The sequence below is a fragment of the Heterocephalus glaber genome, unplaced genomic scaffold (genome assembly GCF_053883595.1).
Source record: "Heterocephalus glaber isolate CG9 unplaced genomic scaffold, H.glaber_assembly_v1.0 deba00001571, whole genome shotgun sequence".
Classification (NCBI taxonomy): domain Eukaryota; kingdom Metazoa; phylum Chordata; class Mammalia; order Rodentia; family Bathyergidae; genus Heterocephalus; species Heterocephalus glaber.
Genome location: NW_028258356.1, coordinates 5,961,703 through 5,987,243, shown reverse-complemented (window position 1 = coordinate 5,987,243; position 25,541 = coordinate 5,961,703). Strand labels below are relative to the sequence as shown.

Below are 25,541 nucleotides of genomic sequence, written 5' to 3'. Positions count from 1 at the left end.
TAAAATAAAATTCTTTTTAATATAGTTTTGGTGAAACATGTATATACATACAGCTTCTTTGAGGTCCCGTTTGACTCAGCTATTCCCCTCCTGGGTATCTTCCCAAAAGAATTAAAAGAATCATACCACATCTATATATGTGCAACCATGTTCATAGTGGCACAGTTTGTAATAGCTAAAACATGGAAACAACCCAACTGCCCATCGACTGGAGACTAGACAAAGAAGGTGTGGTTTTTTTTTTTTATAGAATGGAGTACTAATTGGACATATAAAATGAGAAATTAGAGGCATTTATAGCTAAATGGATGCACATTGAGATGATACTCTTATGTGAAATAAATAGGACACACATGTGTAAATATTGAATAGTTTCTCTGGTGTGAGAAACTGAAAGTGTAAATAAGGATCAAAAGGTATAATAGATAATGTGAAATAGGAAGAAAAGGGGCAAAGGGGAAGGGGAAGTGGAAGGGGTAGGGGAAAGGAAAGAGGTGAATGGAATTTATATGAAAACTGAAAAAATGGAAACAAAATCTTTATAAATAGGGAGGGGTGGAGGGGTTGAACAGAGTGCAGGGGAATGGGGAAAAATAAGAATCAAGATATATTATGTAAAGGTACAAATCTCAAATGATGAATTTCATTATATTGTATACCTAAAATGTACCAATGAAATTAATTTTAAAAAAGAATAAATGTGGTGAGATTAAAATGGCATTTGAATTTAGAAACATGGAGATGACAGAGTTCTGTCTTTGACCATTCCCCTCATCTTATAAGGTCGTTAAATCCAAGTATTAAATGCAATAAGGCATTGGACTAAATTTATAAGGCAGAACCTTAGCCAGTGAAGACTGACTAAGTATAATTGTCTTTGCTTTTTAGAAACTGGGGAACCTACCGGACAATAGGCTTCACTAAGCCTGAAGGAAACCTGGTTTCATCTTAAGCCATAAGCCTTTCCAGAGTTGTAATGAGATCTTGTAACAAGCTGGAAAAAAAAAATTTCCGAGGTGAAATATATGCTTGGAATTTTTTCCCCAGTATATTGCCTTTCTTTGACCAATTTAGCCAGAATGAAAATTGAGAGGGCCATAGTCTCTATTTGCTCAAGTTTTTCTGAATACAGTGAACACTTTGGCAACTTTCTGCTGTTGGCTGTAAGGTTAGGTTGTGTAGTCTTAAATGTACTTTATCTAGAATGTAGTTATAATACTATCTTAACTGTAAGAAAATTACAGCTTCAAAACATGGTTAAAATAAGGTTTACTCTTGAAATAAAAACTCTGGAATAAAAAATTTGTAGAAAACTAACACATTAAGGATAATCTATAGAACAAATCAGAAGAGTAACATACATTATGGCAAAATGGAAGTGTGACAAGAAAGAGAACATAAGATTCAGAAATACTTATGAGACACTAAAATACGTGGAAATTTTGTTGACATGATAGTTCAAAAATTGTAAAACATATAATGTACTCTTTAAAAAATTGAAGGTTCGATCAGATAATACATGACACATATGTAGTTGACTTATGACTAAAATTTTTATAAATTTATGGTTTTTTGCCTGAAATATTATTACAAAGGTCTCCAGCCAAAGAATTGTGTCTTCTTCCTTCATGAATTCAAGTAGTGACTTAATATTCATAGCAGGGACATTAAGTGAATTATTTGTGAATAATAAATATCTTCATTTTCATTATATGTACACAAGTACTTCATGATATATTTAGGAAGAAGCAGAAAAAAATCACAATTAATCTAACACTGTCTTATTATATCTAAGCCTTAATCTCTTCAATCCAGGACTAGCAGTTTCTTTACCATAGTAGGGATGCCTACTAAAACAGAGCTATTGAGTACTTGGTACCAAATTTTATCGCATGTATAAAGCATATAGTACTATCCTTTTCATTCACTTCTTAAGGTGGGAGTATTAAAGAGTTAAATATTCTTATACTGTTGGAGTTAATTTGAAACCTATCCATTTTGTCTACTTTAAGAAATCTTTTCCCAAATAAAAGTCACGGTGTTATTATCCTTTCTTTTCTTCTAGAAATTGTGTTAGCTTTTCCTTGTATGTTTCAAGTTGATTTTTGTGTTTAGAATAAGAGGTATACTGTTTTTTATTTGGATACTATTTTTTCAGCTCTCCTTAGTCAAAAGACTATTATTTTTCCACTGAAATACTTTGGTAATTTTATAGAAAATCAACTGACTGTAAATGCCTGAGACTTTTTCTAGATTATCCACTTTGTTCTATTTAGTCTATTTAGAACAAAATAGTTTAATTTTTATATGATCATACTTTCACCAATATTATTCCATCTTGATTACTGTAGTTTTATAGAAAGTCTAGACTATAGTACAATGAGTTATTGACTTATGTATTCCTTCTAAAAATTGCTTTTCTGAAGCTTAGGAAAAATTATTTTTACAACAAATATTTCATAAGGAATTTATGTCCAGAGAATATAGATAGTTTTTATGATAGAATAATAAAACAACTCAACAGTGAACAGAAATTTTGAGCACACTCTTCACTAAAAATATATTGTCGATAAATGAGATGGTCAACATTATTTGTTCTTATGGATATGCATTTAAAAGGTCAGTGAGTTAACATTGCAAGCCCATAGACATTGCTTAAAAAATGAAGCAGAAAAGCATCTAACAACCCAAAATACTAGGGACATCATAGATCAAACAAACCCCTCAATCACTGCTGTTAGATATAAAAAAGATGAAGCTATTTTGGAAGAGTTTAACAGTTTGTAAAGTTGAACATATATTGAAGAATTGGTAATTCTATTTTTAGGTATTTATGTATCTATTGGAGGTGAAAACAAATGTCCACACAAAGACCTGTACTCAGTGCTTCGTAGCAGTTTTATTCATAAAACCCCAAATTGAAACTACTCAAATGTCTATCAACTGAACACACACAGATGAATACATTGTGGAGTATTAACAAAATGGAATAATTCTAAGTAATAAAAATGAAGGGATTGATGATGCATGGTACAATGAGTCTTTAGGCATTATGTTAACAGTGACTAGAAACAAAAGTAATAGAACTATTTCAAAATAGCAAAATTATAAACTTGAAGGTAAATAATTATTTGACAGAAACTAGATACAGGAAGATAAAGGGCTTGGAGTACCTTTTCTCTGTGATGAAATTGCATCTGTAACTGTCAAGACAATTGCAGATTATACTACTATGCACACTTATCAAATGTGTGCTTTAAAAGAACAACGGTTTTAATTTATATCTCAATGAACACAATACTTTAAGATATTTTATTAGTCTTTGAAAGCAATTTACTACCTTATCCTTGCACTTAGTAAAACTCAGGCAAGTGCAACATGCACAAACACACACTCCTTCTAGTTTTCCTTTCCTCTTATTTTCTACATTTGCCTATGAATATGCTATCTACTTATTCTGAAAATTTTTTAAAAACTAAGTTCCAATGAAATTTCCATTGAAATGAAAATTGGTTTCTCTTTGTGTGGGAAGAAAGTTTTCCATGTACCAAATATCATATAGATGTGATGAAATCTAATTTAAATTCTTGCCTAGTAAAACTAGGATCTCGATACTCTCAGGAAAAGATTGTCTATAGTCATTAACAGTCTTCTTGATTTTTAACTGCCTAAAGAAAGGAAGAAGTAGATGGAAGACTAATCAAGTTATTTTGTGTAGGCAGAAGGTAGATTTAGTTTATTTTACAAATTGAATATCTTATTATGATAAACCCTCTCCTAGGAAAAAAATGTCCATACACAATTCCCTTTACATACCCTGTAAGAAGATTTAAGACCAATGTTGTAAGATTAGAATATTGGAGAAAACCCTTTCTATATAACAATAGCAAAGATATTCGTTTCTTAAAAAAACCTCTCTTTAGTATCTTGCTCAAAATTCTATCAAATTCATTGATAAATAACAGGGCTTATGATAAGGATAATGTCAATTTATTTTACCAATTGAGATTACATCTTAAAATATAATTTGGTTTTTAGGTTCTATTTCCAAAATAGCAACATAAACAAAGCAAGAATGAGAACATGAAGGAATCTGAGAAATATGACATTAGGAAATGAAAAACTTATAGTGCTTTCAAACTTGTTGCCTTGAATTATTTGATTTTCTACAGATGTCATCTGTTCTCAGCAAAATGTATTATCAGTGTGAAATTGTGTGAGTTTGAAAAGCCAGAAATATTTTTCTCTGAGTCTTCACTGATTTTGGAGAGTAGCAAAAATCATGTAAACAAAGTATTCAGTAACTAGAATTTTATTTAGCCCCAACATTTTAAATAAATAATGTTACAATAAAAATTTATCAATAATTAGAAAAAATACTGTTGACCTTAAATACAGAATTTATTTATTTTCATTTATGAAAAATGCTCTCAATTTATAATTATCCACGACAATTGTGAACAGATAAGAGATGGCATGCAACAAAATATCAACAAATAAGATAAAAATAGCACATCTAAATGCATCAATTTCTTGGCCCATGAAATATTTAATTAAATTTTCTGAAACTAACAATTTGACCAAGTAATTAAAAAAAATAAATAATTACTATGCATATTACTACCTTGTGAATCAATTTCTCATGTTGTTTGTCATTACCTAAAATGTGAATTAGAAGTAACAATGTAGACAGCAAAAAAGATATATTAATGACTATAAAATTACAGGTAGAAAGAAAGAATGTGTTCTAGTATTATATGATTCTGTAAGGTGAACATATTTAACAATAATGTGCATTTGTCATGTATAATGTAACATACAATAGTTAGACAAGAGGATTTTGGATATTTTCAAAATGATGCATATGTGCGGTAATTGATATGCCAATTACTCTGATTTGATCAGTATACTGTAAAAACTTGTATTAAGCCAGTCCATGTCTTCCATGAATGTGTACAATTATGTGTCAATTGTAGTAAGTAGTACTAAAAAAGTTAATTACTGATTTTATATAAAAAGATATGGAGCACTGGAAATTCCACAAAGAACAATCACTTCCAACAGAACAAAAAAATGGTTATCTCAATTTGGATTGCTTTTAGGAGCCCTTTCTAGGTTTGCTGAAAATTTTTCACTCAGTTACTGCTTTTGTGGTGGAAATCTGGAGTAAACGACATGCTCTTACAAAACCCTAGAAAAATTTTTGTCTTATGTTATTCCCTACAGCGACTTTTGAAGAACAATCCACAGTCCCTTATGGCCTCCTTCCAAACTTGCATCGATTTTTCTCAGCAGTTACAATAGTCTTGCTTTGTAGACTGAGGAAATGACCACTGAGGGGCTTTATTTTTTTGTTATACTCTTTAATTGTTCTGTCAATCCTTTAGTTTCCTTAACTCCAAATTACAAAGAAGTTACAATTTGTCTCACATGTTTCTTGGAAGGTTCGTAAATGTAGAGCGTGGGAATGTTAGGAGCAGTCCCCCGGGGGAATGGTGAAGGACGATGTGTTGCAGCATTATTGCTATTTTCTCATCTCCACTCTCACATTCCTTGGCCATCTCAAACATTTCTCCAAATTTTCATCCATGTTCTTTTAAAAATTGTTGTCTTGGAGAAAGAACACTCTCTTCTCCTATCCAATATCACTTTTATCTTAATATTTTTTAAAAGTCCTCATGATTTGATGGCCCGGAACAAAGCATCCAGTGGTGGGGATGCTCCAGGTATATATGTAATTACTTAACCTACCATCCACCGTTTTAATTTACTTTCTCTGTTCAATTTTATATGTACAAATCTTTCTGTAGTAGTCTGTTATTTTTTGTTTTGTTTTGTTTTTTCTCTCCTGATTCAGTACCATTTATTTTTCATTTCTATAGAATGTTCTACTCTTTTATAAACAAACAATATCTTCCTTAATTCAACATTTGACAAACATTCTAGCAGAGATAATTACTAATTATATGTAACAATGTATTCCTCCACATCGGCCAGGCTCTTTGTTTCCTGGCCGATCTGTGACTTTTCCTAGTGAACAGAATTTTGGTGGAATACAGATTAGATGGTTTTAATTTTCATATATACTTCATTCCAGTGTGCAGACTATGAAGATTTTAAGTTCTAAATGATGCAACTACAAGGTGTTGGAATCTCCATCAGCTTGAAACTATGATTAGTGGTGATTAGAAAACTTCACAGTAACCCACAATGGAAATGTATGATAAACAAGGGATAAAGTCTGTAATGTTAAAACACTGATGCAGCATTAGTGTTTATTACCACAGTAGAATCAAAACTGTCCTATCACAGGATATAAAGATAGAAAAGCCAAAAATACTGTTCTAAGTGACTAGTAGGGTAATATCTTGCCATACAATATGGTAGCCACCAAACACATTTTTAAATGAAATCAGATAATATTAAATAAAATTTGAACTTTGGTTCCTCTGTCGTGCTAATCATTATTTCAAGTGTTTATTTGCTTTAAATGTCTAATGGGTCTCATATTACTTGTTCTATTACTATTTCCATTTTTAGAGAGTACTCTTGGATATGATTCCTCTGGAAGAATGGATTTTAAAAGGACATAAGATGTTGAAATACAATTTCACAGGTGGTAACAGACCTGTAGGTACAGAATATTAGAAGAAAGAACTGTTGGTGGAAAATATAAATTCTCAAAAAGTGTTATTTTTAAGATATTTTAGAAAATGGGAAGAAATAATGTAGCATATTTTAATGTTTAAAATATGTAAAATCAAATTGAATTTTAACATCTAATTCATATATTAGAACGAATATGAAATGATGACTATAGAATTGTTGAATGTAGCAGTACAGCTTTAATAATAGGTACCTGCGAACAAAGGAGATAATTACATGCTTCTTCATTTGAACTTGGGAATATAAATAAATTTTGATGTATCTACAAAAGGATATTATGTAGTTTTCAACATAAAATGTGTCAGGGTGTATTCATCTTTGGGCTCTATATAGTGAATTCATCTTATCCGAGAAAGCAAACATCACCACCACTACAGAACATGTCAGCTAGGAAGCTACAGATTAAGTCTAAGCTACTTGGAATGCTCTAGATCCTCTACAGTTGAATTTCTCCACCAGAAAAACTCTAAGGAAGACTAATCAGTCCTTCTGGTTCTAAAAGGGTGGCCTTTTCTCCATGATCAATGACATATAAGGATTTCCCCTTAATCATTTCCCACAAAAGTATAGATGTCTCAGAGGGCCTTGTAGAGAGATGTGAAAAATGTAAGGAGCTGCACAATTTAAAGGTTATACTCTGTTGAGGTTTGAGTTCCCATTAAATGAAACGAGGACCTGCAACCTTAACTTTCCCACTGTATAAAACTGTAAGTCCCGGTCAACTCATGAGAAGCAGTGACATGTAGACGATAATAAGTAAATGTCACCAGGTGGACTGAAAGCTCAAAGTACTAACTGATGGTGAGTTTCCTGTTTTTGTCTTTTTTTAAATTTTTTTATTTTCAATTCTGTTATCAGCAAGCTTGGAATCAAAGACAGCCTGAAACCTAGAACTGCATAAGAGTTGCAGACAGAAACAGTTTCTAATGAAATGAGTAAGAAATGGAGGCTTTATGGAGCATAAAGTAGAAGAATTTTGGTTTTCTTCCTTTTTTTCTTCGTTGACTCCCAGGCAATTGCAGCTATTTGTCTATCATGTATAATAGTTTATGAATTTTAAGAGGGCAAGAGATTTCTTGCTTCTGCTGTATTCCTATGATCTATAACAATGCTAGAATATATAAAATGTTCAACAAATATTTCTGTGATGAAGGTAAAATATAATGTTGTGAAAACAAGTAGAAGAGGCCTCATTCACAGGATCACAGAATGACCACAGACAACTTTCAGGATATTTCAATTGGGGGAGATAATTATGTAGAACTAGCAAATAGAGGCAATAGAGCAAGTCATTTAATGTAATATATTTGACAAGTGAAGTAGAAAAAAACAAAAAGACATTTATTGTTTAGATAGAGGAGGAAGTTCTAGTGAAAGTTTGTATTGGACATAAGAAATTTAATCTTCTCTTCATATATAGATATTACACAAGATATTAAAAAGCTTTGCTTTTTGTTTTATAAAAGGAATCCCTCAATGCAACAAAATCACTGCAAATCACACATTTTTAGTAAATATCACTCTGGGTACTTTTTTATGAATTGAGGTTAATTTACTAAGGAAAGATTTTTCTAATATTCAGCCTTGGTCAACTTTTCCAATATTCCCTGTGCAGTAAGCACTGCATGAAGCAGGAGTTCTCTGTGAAGAAAAGTCACAACTCTCTCATGTGGGCCAGGACATTTCCCTGTGTGAAAAAGAAAAGGATGATTTTTCCTCATCTATTTCTAGCTCATTTTCCCCAATATCTAAGATTTTAGAGTTTAAGTAATGCAATAAATTATTTCATACATTCTCTCCTAGACATTCAAGTAAAACACCCTCAATCTGCTATTTTATACAATATATATAGCATCTCATGATTTTATTGAATTCGTCAATAATGCACCTTATTTGATTGTGTATGGGAAAATATGACCATGAAATTTCTCTAGTTTATATTTTGTGTTTAAGCACTCTCATATATAAACCCAATCATCCCCCCTTCACTCCCAGTTTGTCCACCCTTTACAGATACATACTGAAAGCAAAATGTGCAAATTCCTTTTTTTACCCAATTGTGTGACCCTGGGGACTAGATGGCCAATTACTTTCTTCTTTGAATTCTTTTTTGTGCTGCCATCTGTGCAGTTTAATTTTTACGAACTCTCTTCATTACCTGGTCTTTATATCCATTAGTTAAAATCTAAGATCCTGAAGAAGCCAGACCAGCCCAGCTGATTTGACCTTGCCTCAAATCTCTGTGGTTCCACTTTCATGAGTCCTTAAATAGCATTTGTTATATTCATCTCACAAAATCTTGGCTACATGCTACATATAGGAGATAAATCATTATGATTAACAGAATTTTCTGAAAATTTGAAGACATGCTGCTCTTAAAATCAATTTTGAGTATAATGTTTTCTTATGCCTGATTATAAAATGTGAAAGTTGGAGAAACATTGAGGCATAAGAACAACAACATTTCTAACATCATTATCGGGAACACAATTTTTAAATTTTATTTTTCTGTGGAATATCTGTGTAAACGCACTTTAAGAATTGACAAAATTAAGATTTCTGAGCTTTACTGTAGATATATTAATTCAGACATTGTCAAAAACCAGTTGACTATGTGTGATGGAAAGAGGCAAGAAGAAGGGAAGAATGCAAAATGGTGACTACTGATCTGATTTTACAGTTCTTGAAGCTGATTTTTACATCATTTCTGGCTGCTCCTTGCTTTGAGACTGACAGCAGTTGCTGTTCACTGTTGCCAGTATATAAGCTAGGAACAGTCATTCCCGTGCTGTCTGATGCAGTTATACATTGGAACATGATAAATATTACAAAAATGATCAATTTCTCTGCAAAATCAGAGCAAATATTCTGTAATTATAGGCCTAAGAGGCTCTCTTATGGATACGTAATCAATTTGTATAATGGGCTAGACTGTAGAAATAGCTTTAATTTTTTTCAAATTTCCTTAAACAATGGATTTCAGTTGAAATCCCTTTTCTGCCTTTGGGTAGCATTTTAGAAATACACTATAATTTGAGGTCATTTTTAGACATAAAAATGTCCAATTTAATCTAAATCAAATGTTAAATCTGGCACTGTTTGAAGCTTTCAGCTCACCATAACTCATGCCTTACCATATGCTATAGACCCAGCCGACAGGAAAGGGTAGAATGAGGGACAGAACCTGTTCTGTGATTGTATCTCATTGTTTCAAACCCTTCTTCTCCCATTTTTATCCCAATAATTTCCTATGTATGACTCTCACTTAATTTTGGCAGATGTCTCAATTTGATATAATTCCTATATTAGTGATTTCTTTGGAGACAGTCAACACTACATCTTTTGGTGGGTATTTGATTGGTTTTCTAGGAGTTTGTTCAATATCATCCTTGTAAGCTTCTGCCCTTGATTTACACTGAGGGTTCTCTTACCCTTGGAGATAGTTTTTAAAAATATCTTTCAGCACTTCCCTTTGAGGAAACTTCCAGGTAGATATGCTCCTATTCTTCCCCTTCCCCCTTCTCCCCTCACTTTCCATGTTAGCTTCATTTAGCCAGCCTTGGGCTTGGAAATTTTTCCTGAGAAGTTCAAGTACTTGTTCTCTCTTTACATCCAACTTCTTGGAACACATAACAAGTGTTTCTTCACAAAATATTTTTTTCTATAAGTTTCTACAGCTAGGCTGTGCCTCTTTTATGGCAGACAACTTCAAGCTCTATGAGTAGTCCTTTTGGGGGCTCCTCAATTTGAGGTACAGAGGAGGAATCCTCCTGTCTTAGCAGGAATGAAGAGGAAAAGGAGAAATCCTAGAGTAGTCTCAATCTCATCTGAGACAGTTACACTGTTTTTTATTGTTATGTGGAAACTGAGGATGAGCATTGATAGTGATGAGCTTGGCCAGATCTTTTGTAAGTCCTCTTATATGTGTAAGCACCTTTCTTTAGAAATCAGATATGTGCTTTTAACCTTTATTTTTTTCCTATGCTTTTTGGGCTCAATTAATCCTCCTCAAGCCAGACAATAGGAATAGTCAAATATACAAGTATATTGGATGAACTGAAAAGTGCTACTTGTAACATCTGTTTTAGCAGTTCAGGAATCTTTTCATTATGGTTCATTCCAAACCTTGTCATAGTTGAACTTGCCAACATGCAGTAATGATGCAGTTCAAATTTTGATAATTGTAATGGAGTAGATTACTCTGTAACATTTTTTATTTTTGGTACCGGGACCTAAACTCAGGATCTGTGCTTATGAGGCAGGTGTGGTGCCACGGAGCTAAATTCTTGGCCCCATGGATCATTTTTTTTAGTTTTCGATGTATATGTCACATCTCCTCATGCTAATTACAAAAGACTTCTCAAATTCTTAAATTTATAAAATATTAATCAAGCAAGTTTATATATAAAGTCTCTAGCATTACATAAAGACATAAAAAACCACTATGCATTATTTCTTCATTAATCACATTTATCTTTCTATGTAAAATAGCTACCGTCTAACACTAAAACATTTCAAGAACAATGGTTTGGAGTTGTGTGTGCTAAAGAGAAAAGAGATTAAAATTTGAGTGATTAATTCAAATTCTGTAAGCTGTTAACCAGATATAAGATTTATGGAGATTTCTTAACTTCTACTTGTTTTTATTTAAAAAGAAATATGTTTGGCATGTTTGTGAGAATTAAATGATACTACAAATATATATCTTCTAGAACACAGTAGATTCACACATGCTAATATACTTTACTTACCTTTGATTTCTTACAGTTGGTATAGTTAATCTTTCATAATCTGCATGGCAAAACTTTCAAATATATTGCATTAGCTACTGAATTTGTCTATATTATATTATATTATACTGAATGTCCTTAGAGATTTAAAAATGTGTATCTTGGGGGTCAGTTATTGCTTTTTCTAATTCCTCTTGAATTCTATGATGTAATTAATCTAAACTTGGTGTTCTGTCAGCTTTAATAATCCTGATATCTTATCTCTCTGGTGGAAAGATAAGTATTAAGTGAGAACCTGAGGGAATTGGATTCTGCTGTCATCATTACCAACCAGTGTTTTTAGAAACCATTTCACTCCTTTTTGTACATGAGAAATTATATATTAAACTGAGAATGAATAGAACTGTTGTGTTTGTCAACTCATTTTTATAACTGGGGGCAGGGTGGAGGAGGAGAGCTAATAAGGATTCTAATAAGAAAGAAGAAATTAAATTGCTTCTGTTCAGTTAAGACTGAGAGTCTATTTTCATTATTAAAGATTTTTGTCACTGCAACAACCACTAGTTTTTGTGTTAGGGAGGTATTATACAAGCCTGCAGTTTTAAGGAAAAAAATCTTTTAAATTTTGTTTTGTTGTTTTTGACTTGATTGCTGGGAAAGCAGTGTGATTGGATATCTGAATAATAATAAATTTTGACATGCAGATTCAAATAGTGAAGGGAAAATGAGGAAAATAATAATGGTGGCTTAAACCCATGCTAAATTTATGCAAAAATGTCATTAGCCAAATGATGGACAGATGGAGTTGAGTATTTTCATCATTTTTGTTAAATATCCTGCAAATGATTCTGGCTAGTTATACAGGAAAATTGCATCAAAATGAAATGTGTACATGAGTAAAATATTAATGACTGAGCTCCGTTCAGTGGTCTACAGATAATGCAGCTGTTTTTAGGCTCTGGCTGGAAAAAAAACATAACTGACTTTTTCTGAGGGAAAATCAGCCTTATTTTCTTATTTAATGTCCCATTTACACATTTTTATTTTCTTAGTTTTCTGCCATTCTCCCCTTAAGAGGTATCTTTCATATCTATAGTCTTTTCTTACTAATGGGAATCATCTTTGTAACCTTTCTGTAAATTTTGATGTTTGTGTCACTCATAAGAGGTGGATACTTTTGGAAAGCAGCACAATGTAGTCTTAGTGTCTGAAGTACTCCTTATGATGGGAGGCCATGTGTGTTGGTCTCGCTAGTCACAACAGGACTGGGGTGGATGTAGAAAATAAAAACTGGCCATACTTTATATAAATTCTTATCCAAACATGGAAGATAGTAACTGAATCAAGATCTACTATTTTAGAAAGATGAATAAAGGCATAATATACTACTAGCATGGGATAAGAGTAGGCAGAAGTTTAAAAATGTAAAGAGAATTTATTAACTAGTAACCATGAAGTTGAAGTGGATGTAACTTAACAGAAAACACATATGAAGCAAAGAAGAGGCTGAAGTGAATTGCTGATCATACTAATAATATAAACATAGGTAGCCAGGCCTGTGAAATAAAAAGATTATTTCATACACATCTCATTTAATGATCAAAACTCCTACAAATATAATAGGATATTTAGAAATGTTACAGAAGTGGAAACTGAAATATAAGGAGATGGGGAAAAAATAAGAATGAAAATACATCATGTAAAGGTACAAGTTCCCAATGATGAATGTAACTGTATTGTATACCTAAAATGTAACAATAAACTTAATTTAACAAAGAGAAATTTGTCCATGATCATATAATTACTTCCACTTATTGCTTGGGTCAGTCTATATTCTTAATCATTACATTACTTTACTGCCTTCGGTAACACTTGCAGTAATGGAAGGAGAGTTGGAAAGTAATCAAGCCATAATATAGTAGAAATGGAGAATAAGAAGCAGTTACTTCAGTTGAAATAAATTTTATTTCACAATTATATTTAAACTCTTAAACTATATCCCAGGCCTTTAAATTGAGATTAAGAAACTCATCCTTTCTCCTATGTGATCTTCCATGTGGTCCTCAGGCCTCTAGCAACATTGTACTCACTGGACCATTAAAAATCATATAGGAGACACTTGAAACATGAAAATGAAATGTAAAGAAATGAGAACAGAGTATTGGAGACAGACATGTCAATGAGTAAAAATGCCTTGACATTGGAATGAGGCTGGCATATTCTAGTCTAGGCAAGAAGATCAGTTTACTTTTATTCTAATAGAGATACTGTCGGTGCTATTTAAATTATCTTAAAACTTAGAGTTACTGATACTTAGGGAGAGTATGATAAATCACATATTGGGTCAATAAATGAAGAAAAATGCATGAATAAATGCTGAAAAACATGAGCATTGTGCGAGATGACCATAGTCATTTCTCATAGAAAATTCTGTGCTTTGAGAGAGCTGCACAACAGTAAATGGTCCTTTCATTAAAGAAGTATTTTTAGTTTGCTTATCCCCCATGTTAATAGGAAGGATCACACTGATGTGTGTAGAGGATCTGAGATTGGCATGCTGGGGAGGGTGCACAGGAATAATGATTCTAAAGTTCCCAAATACCTGGCGCACAAATGTGCTCAAAGAAGTGCCCTAAAGATTGGACCTATCATTCTATTATTCATATCTCACACGTTAGTAAGAGGTTTTCACTATAAATGAGAATAAAATCACTAACCAAAAGATCCCTAAATATCAGATGATGACATGCTTTGATGAGAGTATTCCCGAGGCTACAGGGCCATACGTAAAAAATTTCCCTAAAAATGAGCTAGATTCCCTAGAGAACAATATGATTATACAGATTGGGCTTTTGGGGGATTATTTATTTGAAAAAGAGTGTATTGTCACAACTCTGTATCCAAGTCTCATCTGACTGTTTACTCTCCCTGAAGACCAGAAAAGAGAACAAACAGGAGATGACATTCTTGAGAACTCCACAATCAACCCCACAATAGGTTATCTTTCAGTGTATGTAAGAATCTAAGTGTGAAACAAAACAGTTTGCAAGTAGGTTTGGGGAGCAGTTATCTAAGATGCCTTCTAAATTTTCTAGTCTCTCTTATACACATATGTGTTAGTAATCCTTTGAATGTGGGGTTGGGGCCGAGCAAAGTTGTTGTGATAATGATTGTAACTCCTGTAATTAGGTTACTCTTCTACTTTGAGATCAGGGGGATTACCTTATATGAGAGAGACTAAAGCATCAGAGAGACATGCGTCTATTGGCAGTAAGCTTCCATATTGTGAAAGCAGGTAGTTCAAAGACAAAGACTGAACAGCAGTCTCAGGAAGCTGAGAGCTGTCCCTAGTTGACAGCTAGCAAGAAAACACAGTCCTCAAACATATCATAGTCACAAGGGAATGAATTCTGCCACCAACCTATCACCTTGAAAGAGGAGCCCCATATGAGACAGCAGCTCTGGCTGACACTTGGACTTCTGTCTGGCAAGATCCCAAATAGATCTAAAGTACAAAGAAAACATAAAAGGTGGTTCTATTAATCTATTGCTCTTGTGGCCAACCACTATTGTCCAGAATAAAAGTTAATATAATTATGACAATGATAAATTGACAAAAGAACAAGGTCCTCAAAAATTTATGTATAATCATTAGGTCTATTGGAGGTATAAGTGTAATGCTACTTACCCAAAAATTTACCTGAATGAATATGGGGGAAATATTGATATTGAGATGAAAAAGAGTGAGATAGAGTCTGAGAGAAGTTAGAAAATATTTTAGTTGTTACACGATAAATTTAACTAATTATAGATATCAATTCTAAAATGGTAAAATGCCACACTGCACTACTTCATATATTTTATGAATGATTTCAGATTGCCATTTTTGTCCAGAATATAGACTTTTCAAGTGAACACTTAACTTGTAGGGCAAAGAAAACACCCTTAACAACTGATTCAAAGATATCCAAACAAAAATCAGTGCTTTCTGCTGAAGTATATATTGAAGTATATATTCCCTCTAAATTGAAGGAAATAGTGCATATCTCATATTACTGCAGATGTGAGGAATCTCAATAATAATTTGAGGAATAATTTTTCAGAAACTTCAATCTTTTTAAAGTAATTACAATATGCCTGACATGTCTTAGCTTTAAATTCTAAAGTATGGGATTGCCTTTAATCTATTAAATGTCTCATTTTATAAATACAAGTAACTTTCAGGAAATGTTTACTATCCTCAGTCCATCCATATTCAGTGTTTAAAACTGTTCATAAAAAAACTAAGATACTCATAATTGTGGTAGTAAAAGATATTAATAAATATTTTTTAAATATATTATCATTTTTGTCAATAAATGTTAATGCAACAAGATATTATGATTATTATAGAATAACATTCTAATTATTTTTAATACATCTTGCTCACAATTGTAACCTTGTTAGGCTCTAAGAAAGAAGTCACAGAAGAATAAAAGTGGGAAGTAACTACACAGGGAAAAGAATTATATATGCAAGCTTGTAAACAGTCTACATTAGTAAAAGGTGAAATTACACTTCTCAGTGTATCTTTTTTATGTTTAAAAGTCTTTACTCTGTAAAATAAATATGAGATTTATAAAGAAAATAGAAAGATTGCCTTAGGCGTTTATAATTGAGAATTTAAAAACCTGGAGTGCTTTAACTTAACATATTTGGATAATTCTTTAAAGAAAGACTTGTAAAACGAGGATAAAGTTATAGAATTACAGAATTAATCATTACGAATACAAAATGTCATACTATTGAATTAAATATTTGAGACCTCTAAAGTGTAATGAATTTGTATGAAATAATCAGGTAAAAAGCAATACATTCTCAATTGAGGCAAAGGTCATTATCCCTAAAATTTAACAACAAAAGAGAACATTAAAAAAATGACCACTTTTTATATGAAAAAGTACATGCCATCTATAGAGTATTATATAGAAAACTCTACACATATGTCTTTTCAATTACAATCTTCCTAATCTCATTCAACTAAAATGTGAAAAGAAAATAGTTACCTCAATAAACACTTTAACATTGAAAGTAACATGTGTACTCAAACTTATGTAAATGCATACAAATAAAATATCTTCAAAGATTTCAAAATTTATATCATGTTCATAGACATAGAAGAAATTTAAACTTTTTATAGTCATTGAAAATGTTACTTATATATCAGGTATTCTATATGGAAGTGAAATTGACTTATAACCACTTTTTCTAAAAGAAATAAACTATCTTTACCATGCAAGTATTCAGCTAATATATTTCCTTTTTCACCTTTATTCCTCCAGAGTATTTCTTCAATATTAACACAGGGTAAGAAAGTGCTTACACGTATTTAAATGTAATTTGTTCAAGAAGTAACAAATGGTAAAAAAGTATATAAACATGTGCAGAAAAATATCGATAAAGTGCTAAAGAATTAACTATGGAATTAACTATTAAGCAATGAAATACTATACACTCAACACTTCATGCCAATATTACCATTTTCATATTTTCCTAACATGAAAAATTTCTTTTTTTAGACCCATTTAAATGTTTCTATGTCACATAAAAGTCACCACTACTTCTGAAAGTATATTCAAAAAGTGGTGAAAAATACTTATGTTTAAATTGATCATAAATATAGTGATTTAACAATTGCAAAACCATGGTAAATATTTTTATCTTCCACATTCAGTTATTTTTTATTATATTCAAAATGATCTCAATATATTACTGAAAAAGAAGGTAGTGCAGTCATATGGTAATACAAAGAATTTATTCTTTTGAGGGATAGGTTACAGAGTAAAGAAGAAAACAAGTACTCTTATCTGATGGAGATTTATTAATAAACTTATTTTTGAAAGAATATTTGTCACTTAACTGCTTCAAACTAAAACAATTTGCTATGATACAGGAATTTCTATGCCATTTGGTAGCAAACAGGATGAATTATATAAATGGTCCAAAACAATACTTTGCTTTCTATTAATTACTTCACCTCATAGAAACCTCATATGAGCTAAACATTACATTGTACCTCTGAAAAGCAGAAAATGCAAAATCTATTATCCTACTTCTATAATGCAGTAGAAAAATAGGAAAATTAATTACATGATAATATACATCATTTTTTCAATTGACTGCTTTTAGAATCTAGCATACAAAGGAGGTTCCATACTTCTGTGTTCATATGTGTCAAACTTTAGCATGTTTATTTGAAATAAAATACGAGGTCAGACTTTATGATATAGGTAAAGGCAATTTAATTGCCTGGTTTAATGAGGCCTGGCTTTGCTATTCAGCTTTCAGGACAGATTTCATTCAAAAGTTGATCAGTTTAACTTGCACATTCACTTATATAGAATGAGCATTTTGATAAACTTTAGCTTCTGGTATTGTATCTCTGGCCTCGGGTGTTTAATGGATCCTACTCCCCATGAATGGAGCAGATACATTCATACTTTGAATGATTTGAAAACTGAAACTCCTACATGACCATTTCTTCAAAAGTAAAATCATACTAGAGATGCAAGAGGGTAACAGAAAGTAATAAGAATTTAAAACTGTAAGATACTGATGAGGGAGGAGTTTTGAGTGAAAACATGAAAATCATCATTTACTTGATGTGTGAATAACTAGCATAGAGTCTAGCATATCTGAACACAGTTCACAGAGTTAAGAAAGTGGAGGAACTCAAGTTATAAAATTAGTAACTTGAAATTCCAACTCGCTAAAAATGAGGGCAAAATAAGAGGATGTTTGCCTTTATGTCAGGTAGTGTGTGTCACTGTGTGTGTGTGTGTGTGTCCTTGTAGTAAAGGAAAGAAAGCAATGCTTGGTAATAGATTTGAGATAAATAAGATGAATGATGAATTTTGAAAATATTAGATTTAGATAGGAAAATATCAGGTTATGGAGAGCTTTAAATGTAAACTTCAAATATCTGGATGTTGATATTTAGGAAATACAGAGTAAATGTAGGTGGCTGATTTGAGCAATGGGTAAAGAAATAGGATGAATAGGAAGAAAATATTTGTAATTTGGTTTAGGTTCTTATGCTGGCACAGGGTAATGCTAGCAGAGAGAAAAGAATAGAAACACTAGAGTTATATTTGGGAAACAACTGAGTGTACAGACTATAGTACACTAATTAGCATAGCTGGAGATTTGGGATTAATGTTTAAATATTATTTATGTGTAAAATACTGATTTACCTCTGAAGAAATTTCTGAAAATGACAGTAAATTTGTAATGCATATATTATCTTCAGTTCACTCTATGTATCAACCAAACATTAAATTTTTAACTTTCTTCTCATAAGGCACAGAGAGATAGATAGATTTTTACGGTTCAGCATATTACTGGAATTGGGACTTTGTTGAGGCCAATTCATCTAAAGAGGTTTCTAAATGATCAGCATAATAAATCCGTTATGTAATACAATGTATAGCTGTTAAAGGCACATGGAAGCATTGAGCAAGGCCACCTAATGCAGGCTGCTTACTGGAAAAGATTATATGTGACTAAACCATTTTCTTTTATCAAAGAGAAATTCACATAAAACAATTATTTTAAATCACATAATTCAGTATATTCGCAATCTTGTTTTACTACGTCTCTAGTTTTAAAAGTCTTTCACCCCTCAAAACACTGTACCCATTAAGTGTAATTATTTCTTGTTACTTCCTATTCCTTGGTAACCTCTGAACTGTTTGCTATCTCTATAGATTTGTCTGTTATAGAAATAGTACAAAATAATCTTATATATGTGAATTTTATATCTGACTTATTTCATGCAACGTTTTCAAGTTTTGCTCAAGATGGCAGCATGTATAGTATGCAGTTTAAAATCAACATATTTCTTTTTTTGCTCACACACTTCCAGTAAGGCTCAAATAATAGGATTGAAAAGGCTTTCAGAAATGGAAAAAAGAAAAGAAAGGATACATGTGGCTTAGTATACCTGTAGTCCCAACTACTCAGGAAGCCGAGGTGGGACCAGAAGGATGGAAAATTCAATACTCAGGGACAGCCTGGGTAACTTAGTGATACATCTCAAAACAATAAAAATTTAAAAAGGGCTGGGGATGTAGCTCTGCAGTCCCTGGTCTCAATCCTCAGTAATGCAAAAATAACACACACACACAAAACAAACAAACAAACACACCAGGATTTGTGGGTTTATCTACAGTTCTTTTTGTACAACCATATCATTTTAATATTTTCTTCCAAAGTGTCACAAAGGGCATCTATTGGGACACAAAGATGAAAAAGCTTATATCCTTCACAGCATAGTAAAACTAGTGAAGTTTAATGTTATCGCAAGTTGACTTGAGAACTGATATTTTGTTAGTTATTTTGAACACTACTGTGAAAATATAGTCAATAAATGTTTTAAGCACAGTAAACATCCTCTTTAAATTTCACTTATTTCATTTCATCAAACATCCTCTTTAAATAATTTATAAAACACTAAATTTAGAACTCAGGTAGGTTCTAATTCAAGGCAATACTATTAACTAAGTATATAAAGCAAGTTCTTCCTGAGTCCTTAACTACTTCAGCACATTTCATTTTCTATCTTTGTGAACATCAAAAAATCTTTTATTAGGTTCTTGACCTGATGCTACAGGCTATTTAAGATATTAATCTAGGAAGCTGAAATTTTAGTTACAAGTTACATGATGAGATTTTTAGGTAGAGAGCATATTAGAAAAGATAAAAGAGAATAATCTTAAAAGCCCTATTTTTAAGTATTCAATAAAGCACTAAACATATTAATTCAAATATAACTTACAAAACAAGATCCAAAATTCTTTGCTTCAGCAATATTTGATTCCTAGTTGAAAATAGATTCCTATAATGAATTTCAATACAAGCAATGAAAGTCTTATTTAAAGCAAACTATTATCAGTGAAATTTCATTTTAAGAAATTTCCTACAATGGTTGTATTTTGTCCTTTCTTTAGAGGTCAAAGTTTTACATTTTTTTCAACATTAAGTCACCAGTAGGTAGGTCTTATCATGTTTAAAATGGACAATGATATTAATATTTAGGGCTTTTGAGAGGAAAGATGACTCTACCAGGTGACTCATCTGTAAGGCTCCTGGAGATACTCGAGAGCCGTTTTTTTCTCTGGCCCCATTTCCATGAAAATGTTATTGACTTAAATACTATATTCATTCTGGAATTATTGATTTTGACATTTAGCAAAAGAAAAAAAATCCAAAAAACAAAAATGAAACATTTTGATCAACACTAATGAATTATAATTTCTACTCATACTGAACTGTGAATTTAAAAAATGAAAAACCTCAGAATTACTCCTAAAATGAGAAGCCTGAAGAATGAAGGTAAAGTTTTAAAATTATGGGAAAATGTTATTTTCAGAAAGATGGAATCATTTTCTGCTAGGAATCATTTGCTTTTTGAAAGCAAGATTAGCTTGAAGTGATGGTAATATTCATATATTAATATACTTTAAATTCTATTGAACTACCACAGTAAGATTTTAGTAAGAGGTCTGGAGTGTATTTATTTTACCGCTTTTCTGCCTCATAAGGAAAAAGGAAGATTATATATGGTTCATTTCTTTTGTAGAGAGCTAAATTCACAGGACAAGATTGAGAAATAAGGCTGGACAGTTTCTCTACTACTCTGATACAACTCGCATTCAGGACACAGTACTAACAGTGACTCAACATTTATTTTATTAAGCATTGTCTGTAAAACGTGCACAATTAAAAAAATGAGTCCAAATAAAATCATTTTTCAAAATTTTATTATTACCATTTAGCAATGAGAAGATGCAGTTTATTTACACCAGCAGCCATAGTAGTTAGGGGAACACATAAGAGTTAATCAGCTATCTGTATAAGATGGATTACTTATGCAAAAATAAGAATCTCCAAAATAAAGAACAGTGGTAAGTTTCACACTACCCTCCCCTAAAGATTCCAGCATGCGATAATGCCAGGCAGTGGCCCCTGGGCATGCGGCATTAGGAACTAGTTATGGGGAAAAAAAGCCACAAACCACAAAAATTTTAAAGAACCCCTTTCCCCTATACACACATACACACTCAGATACGTAATAGGATTATAGAGTGATCAATACAATTAATTGAAAAGGGAAGGATAGAAATTCTGAGGTTACAGGGAAGGCAGATAGGGAAAGGGAGAGTTCCTAACCACTGTCAACTATACTGTAGGAAACATTATCTCCTTTAAAAAGTAGTGTGTCCCTTCGGGGCACCTGCTGAATCCAGGGACTGAGCCCACTTTAATTATACCTTTCCAGGGCAGGGTGCTATTGCCCTAATGTTGGTAGTGTTGGGGAAAAAGAAAACCAAAACCGGAAGGAAGTAATGTGAACAAACCTTTTCTCAAATCTGCTTCCCACACCTTCCTCCTCTAACCAGAAGTATAGATGAGAAAGGAAACACTCATGATCGGACTGCCCTATATAAAAGAAGAGTGAGTGTGCCCTTGCCCTTCTCCCTTATTCATCGCCTTTCCAAAACACTATTTGGAAGTAGGCCAATGTCTCACTCCCTTCCCTTCTGAATTCTCTTAGGAGATATCGTTAAAGTCTAGGGCAAAAATAATTCCAAATTATTCCTGCCAAGATTTGATTTTCTGAAAAGTTCCCACAACTCTTAGATTGAAGGTCAATCTGTAATGAGGACCTAGTCGTGATCAGGACAAGTCTAGGGGGAGAAGGCAATATAGTCTCAAGGCCCAATTGCTCTGGTTTCAACTCTCTAAAATACCTAATCCAAATCAATCCAGAGTCCAAATAGTTGCTTCTGAGATAAAGCAGATACATACACAGCAAAAGTAAGAGAAAGTGGATCGACCAACTCCATCCTTGTATGTATCAGTCTTCACTGTTCTACTTAGCTCCCAAGAGGCAGTACCCCAAAGGAGATGGGATAAAACTCATGAAAACAAAGCAGGAGGGCCTACTAGCAAGGCAGTCTCAAAGAAATGCATAGGCAGGACACTGCCTTGTAAATACAAAAGTTTCTAAGTTCTTCCCATTCTAATCCAAACAAGGGAGCCATAAGAAAGATTCTCCCCAAAAACACAGGAAAAAAGAAAAAGTACAAAATTAACAAGCCATGGAAGATAAATTGGGCAGACTTCAGAAGCATGAAGAGAGATGAACTGAAACTGGTCAAGGTGAAAGCTTAAGTGGCAAGAAGCACCTGCAGTCATGAGCTGCACCAGATAGGCAGTGGAGTAGTGGACAGGAACAGGAACATGGGGCCAAGCCAGTGGAGGCTGGGCCCTTTACTGGGGCACAGAATGAGGTAAGAAAACATTTCAAATAAAGCAGCACCGTTCTGTTCACCTCAGGACTCCCACCCACCTACACTTTATAAACTCAGGGAGTAAACTAGAGGGCAGTTTTGATATGCAACTCTAGCTTTCCATCCTCCTGTATCCCATTCCCTAAAGCTAGGGGATTGTGGAGGTCTCTTCCTTACTTCCAAAAACAAAAAAGGACAGCTCTTGCTGTCAAGATGGTCCAAAGGGGACCGAGTGGAAAGGATTACTCCTTATAAGGGGCAGAGAAGGTGGTGGAGAGTCTGGATGTTCACCACTGCAGAGTCCTGACTGTTCAACTAAAGGAACAGAAGCATGTAACAGGATTCTGCACACAGGTAAGAGATGACCCAGTTCAGCTCCTTGGTTCCTAGCACTAACTCATTCACATTATTAAGGGCAGCTGGAAGAGATTCCTTCCAAGCTCAGTTTCCAAAAAACTGCCTCCTGCACGGATATTCTATCTTCTATATTTCAGTCTTGACCAAGTTGGACCCATGGACTGGCTAAGTAACCAGTAACTCAGAGTAGGAAAGATATGCCCATACTAAGCTTACGTCCATGGTATAATATGTCCACAAATCTTCCAGTATGAGATGGTGCACACTGTAGTTGCAGAGGTCCCTATTACCTCTCCACAGAATCACAACTGAATCCTCAGCCTGTCTGTACAACTTGTTCTATGCCAAGCCTATATCGCTGGGTGGGAGGAAAAGAAAGAAGTCTCTGCTCAACCAAAGTTTAGGCCTTGTCCCCAAATCTGTTGAAATCATTGCAAATCCTGGACTTTTGGATAACAGGTGATTCTGAGCTTTTCTTCTTGCAGTCAAGGCCACAGAGGTTCCCTACCAAATTCAACGGGGAATTTTTTCTTGGTTGTTTCAAATTGATACTATCAGTATCAGGATCTCATACCTGACTTCCATTTGTATCAGAAAACCCCAAATTAGAGGCAGCAGTCCCACTGATGCCAATTTAAGTCCACACTGTCCAGGAAGCCCCTGACATCAAGCAGACAGTCTGAAGAACAACAGGACTTTATATGCTGGACACACAACTGCTCACATGTGCACGGAGGGCAGCACAGGGATCCTGTGTATATTCAGATGTGTTTAAGTGATCCCCAGGTTGTGCACTTTCTCCTGCCCAGGCTATCAGAGTTGGCCCTAGACAAATTTTTTAAAAAGCATCCGAATTTCAAAGTTCTCCACTTTAGGTTTTTTAAATGCTAGGATCTTCAAAGGAATATTGAGGCTTTTGTCTGATGTTTTCTCTTTCTTTCTTTTCTTTTTTTTCCCTCTTATCTACTTAGCTTAGTCTTTCAAGCCACAGGACCAGTCTCTATTATTGTCCTGGTCACTCCCAGACTCTCTCATGTTGCACCTACTGGAATTCTGGAGGAGAGCGCTGCAGCTGCTGATCAGGCCCATTCCCTGGTTCTCCAGGAAGGGAGCAGAGCGGGAGGCGGCATGCTCCTTTGTCTTCCACTGGCTGAATGCCAAAATCCTTCACGCTACCAGTCTCTGCGAATTCCAGGTAGAAGTAGCCACATTTGACTGCCCGGTGCACCTCAAAACAGAATCCCAAACAGGAATCCTCTATCAGGTCTACGTATATCTCCTGAGCGATGGCCTCTAGCTTGTTAGTATCCAGATTAGCCAACGAAATTTCCTCCATCTTAATTTGTAAACGACTGTGCAGAGGGCGTTCGTTTTACTCACGGCAGCTACACGTCAGGGTCTACTGGCCGCGCCTAGGCCTAGAGGCCTCTCAGGCCGCGTCCTCCGGCAGCAGCGGAGACAGTGGAGTCTCAGGCAGCTGAAGCAGCGGCAACGGCGAGAGCTCGGGAACCCCACGTCTTTCGGTTTGTTTTGACGTTCTCGCGAATTCGGGGCTTTGAGCGGCGCCTGTACCAGGATTCACTGTCAGCCCTTCTGGGAGCCTCACACAGCAGCTAGGGCCTCTCCCACTCGCTGGCTGCTCCTGGCCCCGCCTCCCCGCTTCCGCTCCCAGCGCGCCTGCGTACCGACTCGGCGCAGACGCGCAGACGCTCCCAACGCTCAGCTGCCCTGGCGGCGTTTGAATTTATTAGAAGGAATGGGAAGAATTGAAGTATTTCTCAGTCTCATTATCGCCGTTTGTAAAAAGATCGCAGGATTTCATGTTACTTTATTTATAGATTTAGACATTCACTAATGAATTCCGGACCTATATTTTACTGATTCTCATCGGAAACGGGGAAAAATAAAGTGAACTATTGTGAAAGTTGAACTATTTTAGGAACAGTTCACATCCGTTTGAAAATTTGACTTATATGATTGACTTGTAATTATTTGTAGTGCTGCCGTGGTTGTCATTTAATCCAGTAGATGGTGCAAGGAAACAAATTATAGTTTATCTTTGAGGATTTTTGAATGAAGAATGTAGAAAGTAGGCACTAGCGCGTAATTCCTATACATTGATCAAATAAACCCGAGGCATTTATCTTACTTATAAGACCATTAAGTCAGTGTGTCTATAAAGAGATGTTTATATGCATCTCTGAAAGAGTTAAAGGAAAAAATTATGTGTGTGTTCCATCTTGAGATCAAGAAAACCTGAAAGAAAAAATTGTGAGGACTAGAGCCAGCCTAGCCAAGTTTAATTCCTGCACCCAACACTCAACAATGCTCTTTCCTCTTTCGAATGAAACTGGTCCTTATTTCCCGGTGAAGATAATAAAGTTAAGCATCCTTTGGCAACAGTGCCTTACATATAAGTAAGGGTTCAGTAAATATCACCTCTTTTTAGTTATTT

General features: G+C 33.9%; 1 protein-coding gene across 1 annotated transcript; it reads right to left on the bottom strand.

Moving 5' to 3' along the window:
- Window positions 1-21,179: 21,179 nt before the first annotated feature.
- On the bottom strand, window positions 21,180-24,748 carry Atxn7l3b (ataxin 7 like 3B). The gene has a single exon (XM_004845025.3). The coding sequence runs from the start codon at window positions 24,420-24,422 to the stop codon at window positions 24,129-24,131; it is 294 nt and encodes a 97-aa protein (XP_004845082.1). The 5' UTR covers window positions 24,423-24,748; the 3' UTR covers window positions 21,180-24,128.
- Between the last annotated feature and the right edge of the window lie 793 nt (window positions 24,749-25,541).

Excerpts from the sequence above, each read along its gene's own strand:
- Atxn7l3b (XM_004845025.3), bottom strand. The coding sequence starts at position 24,422 with ATGGAGGAAATTTCGTTGGCTAATCTGGATACTAACAAGCTAGAGGCC.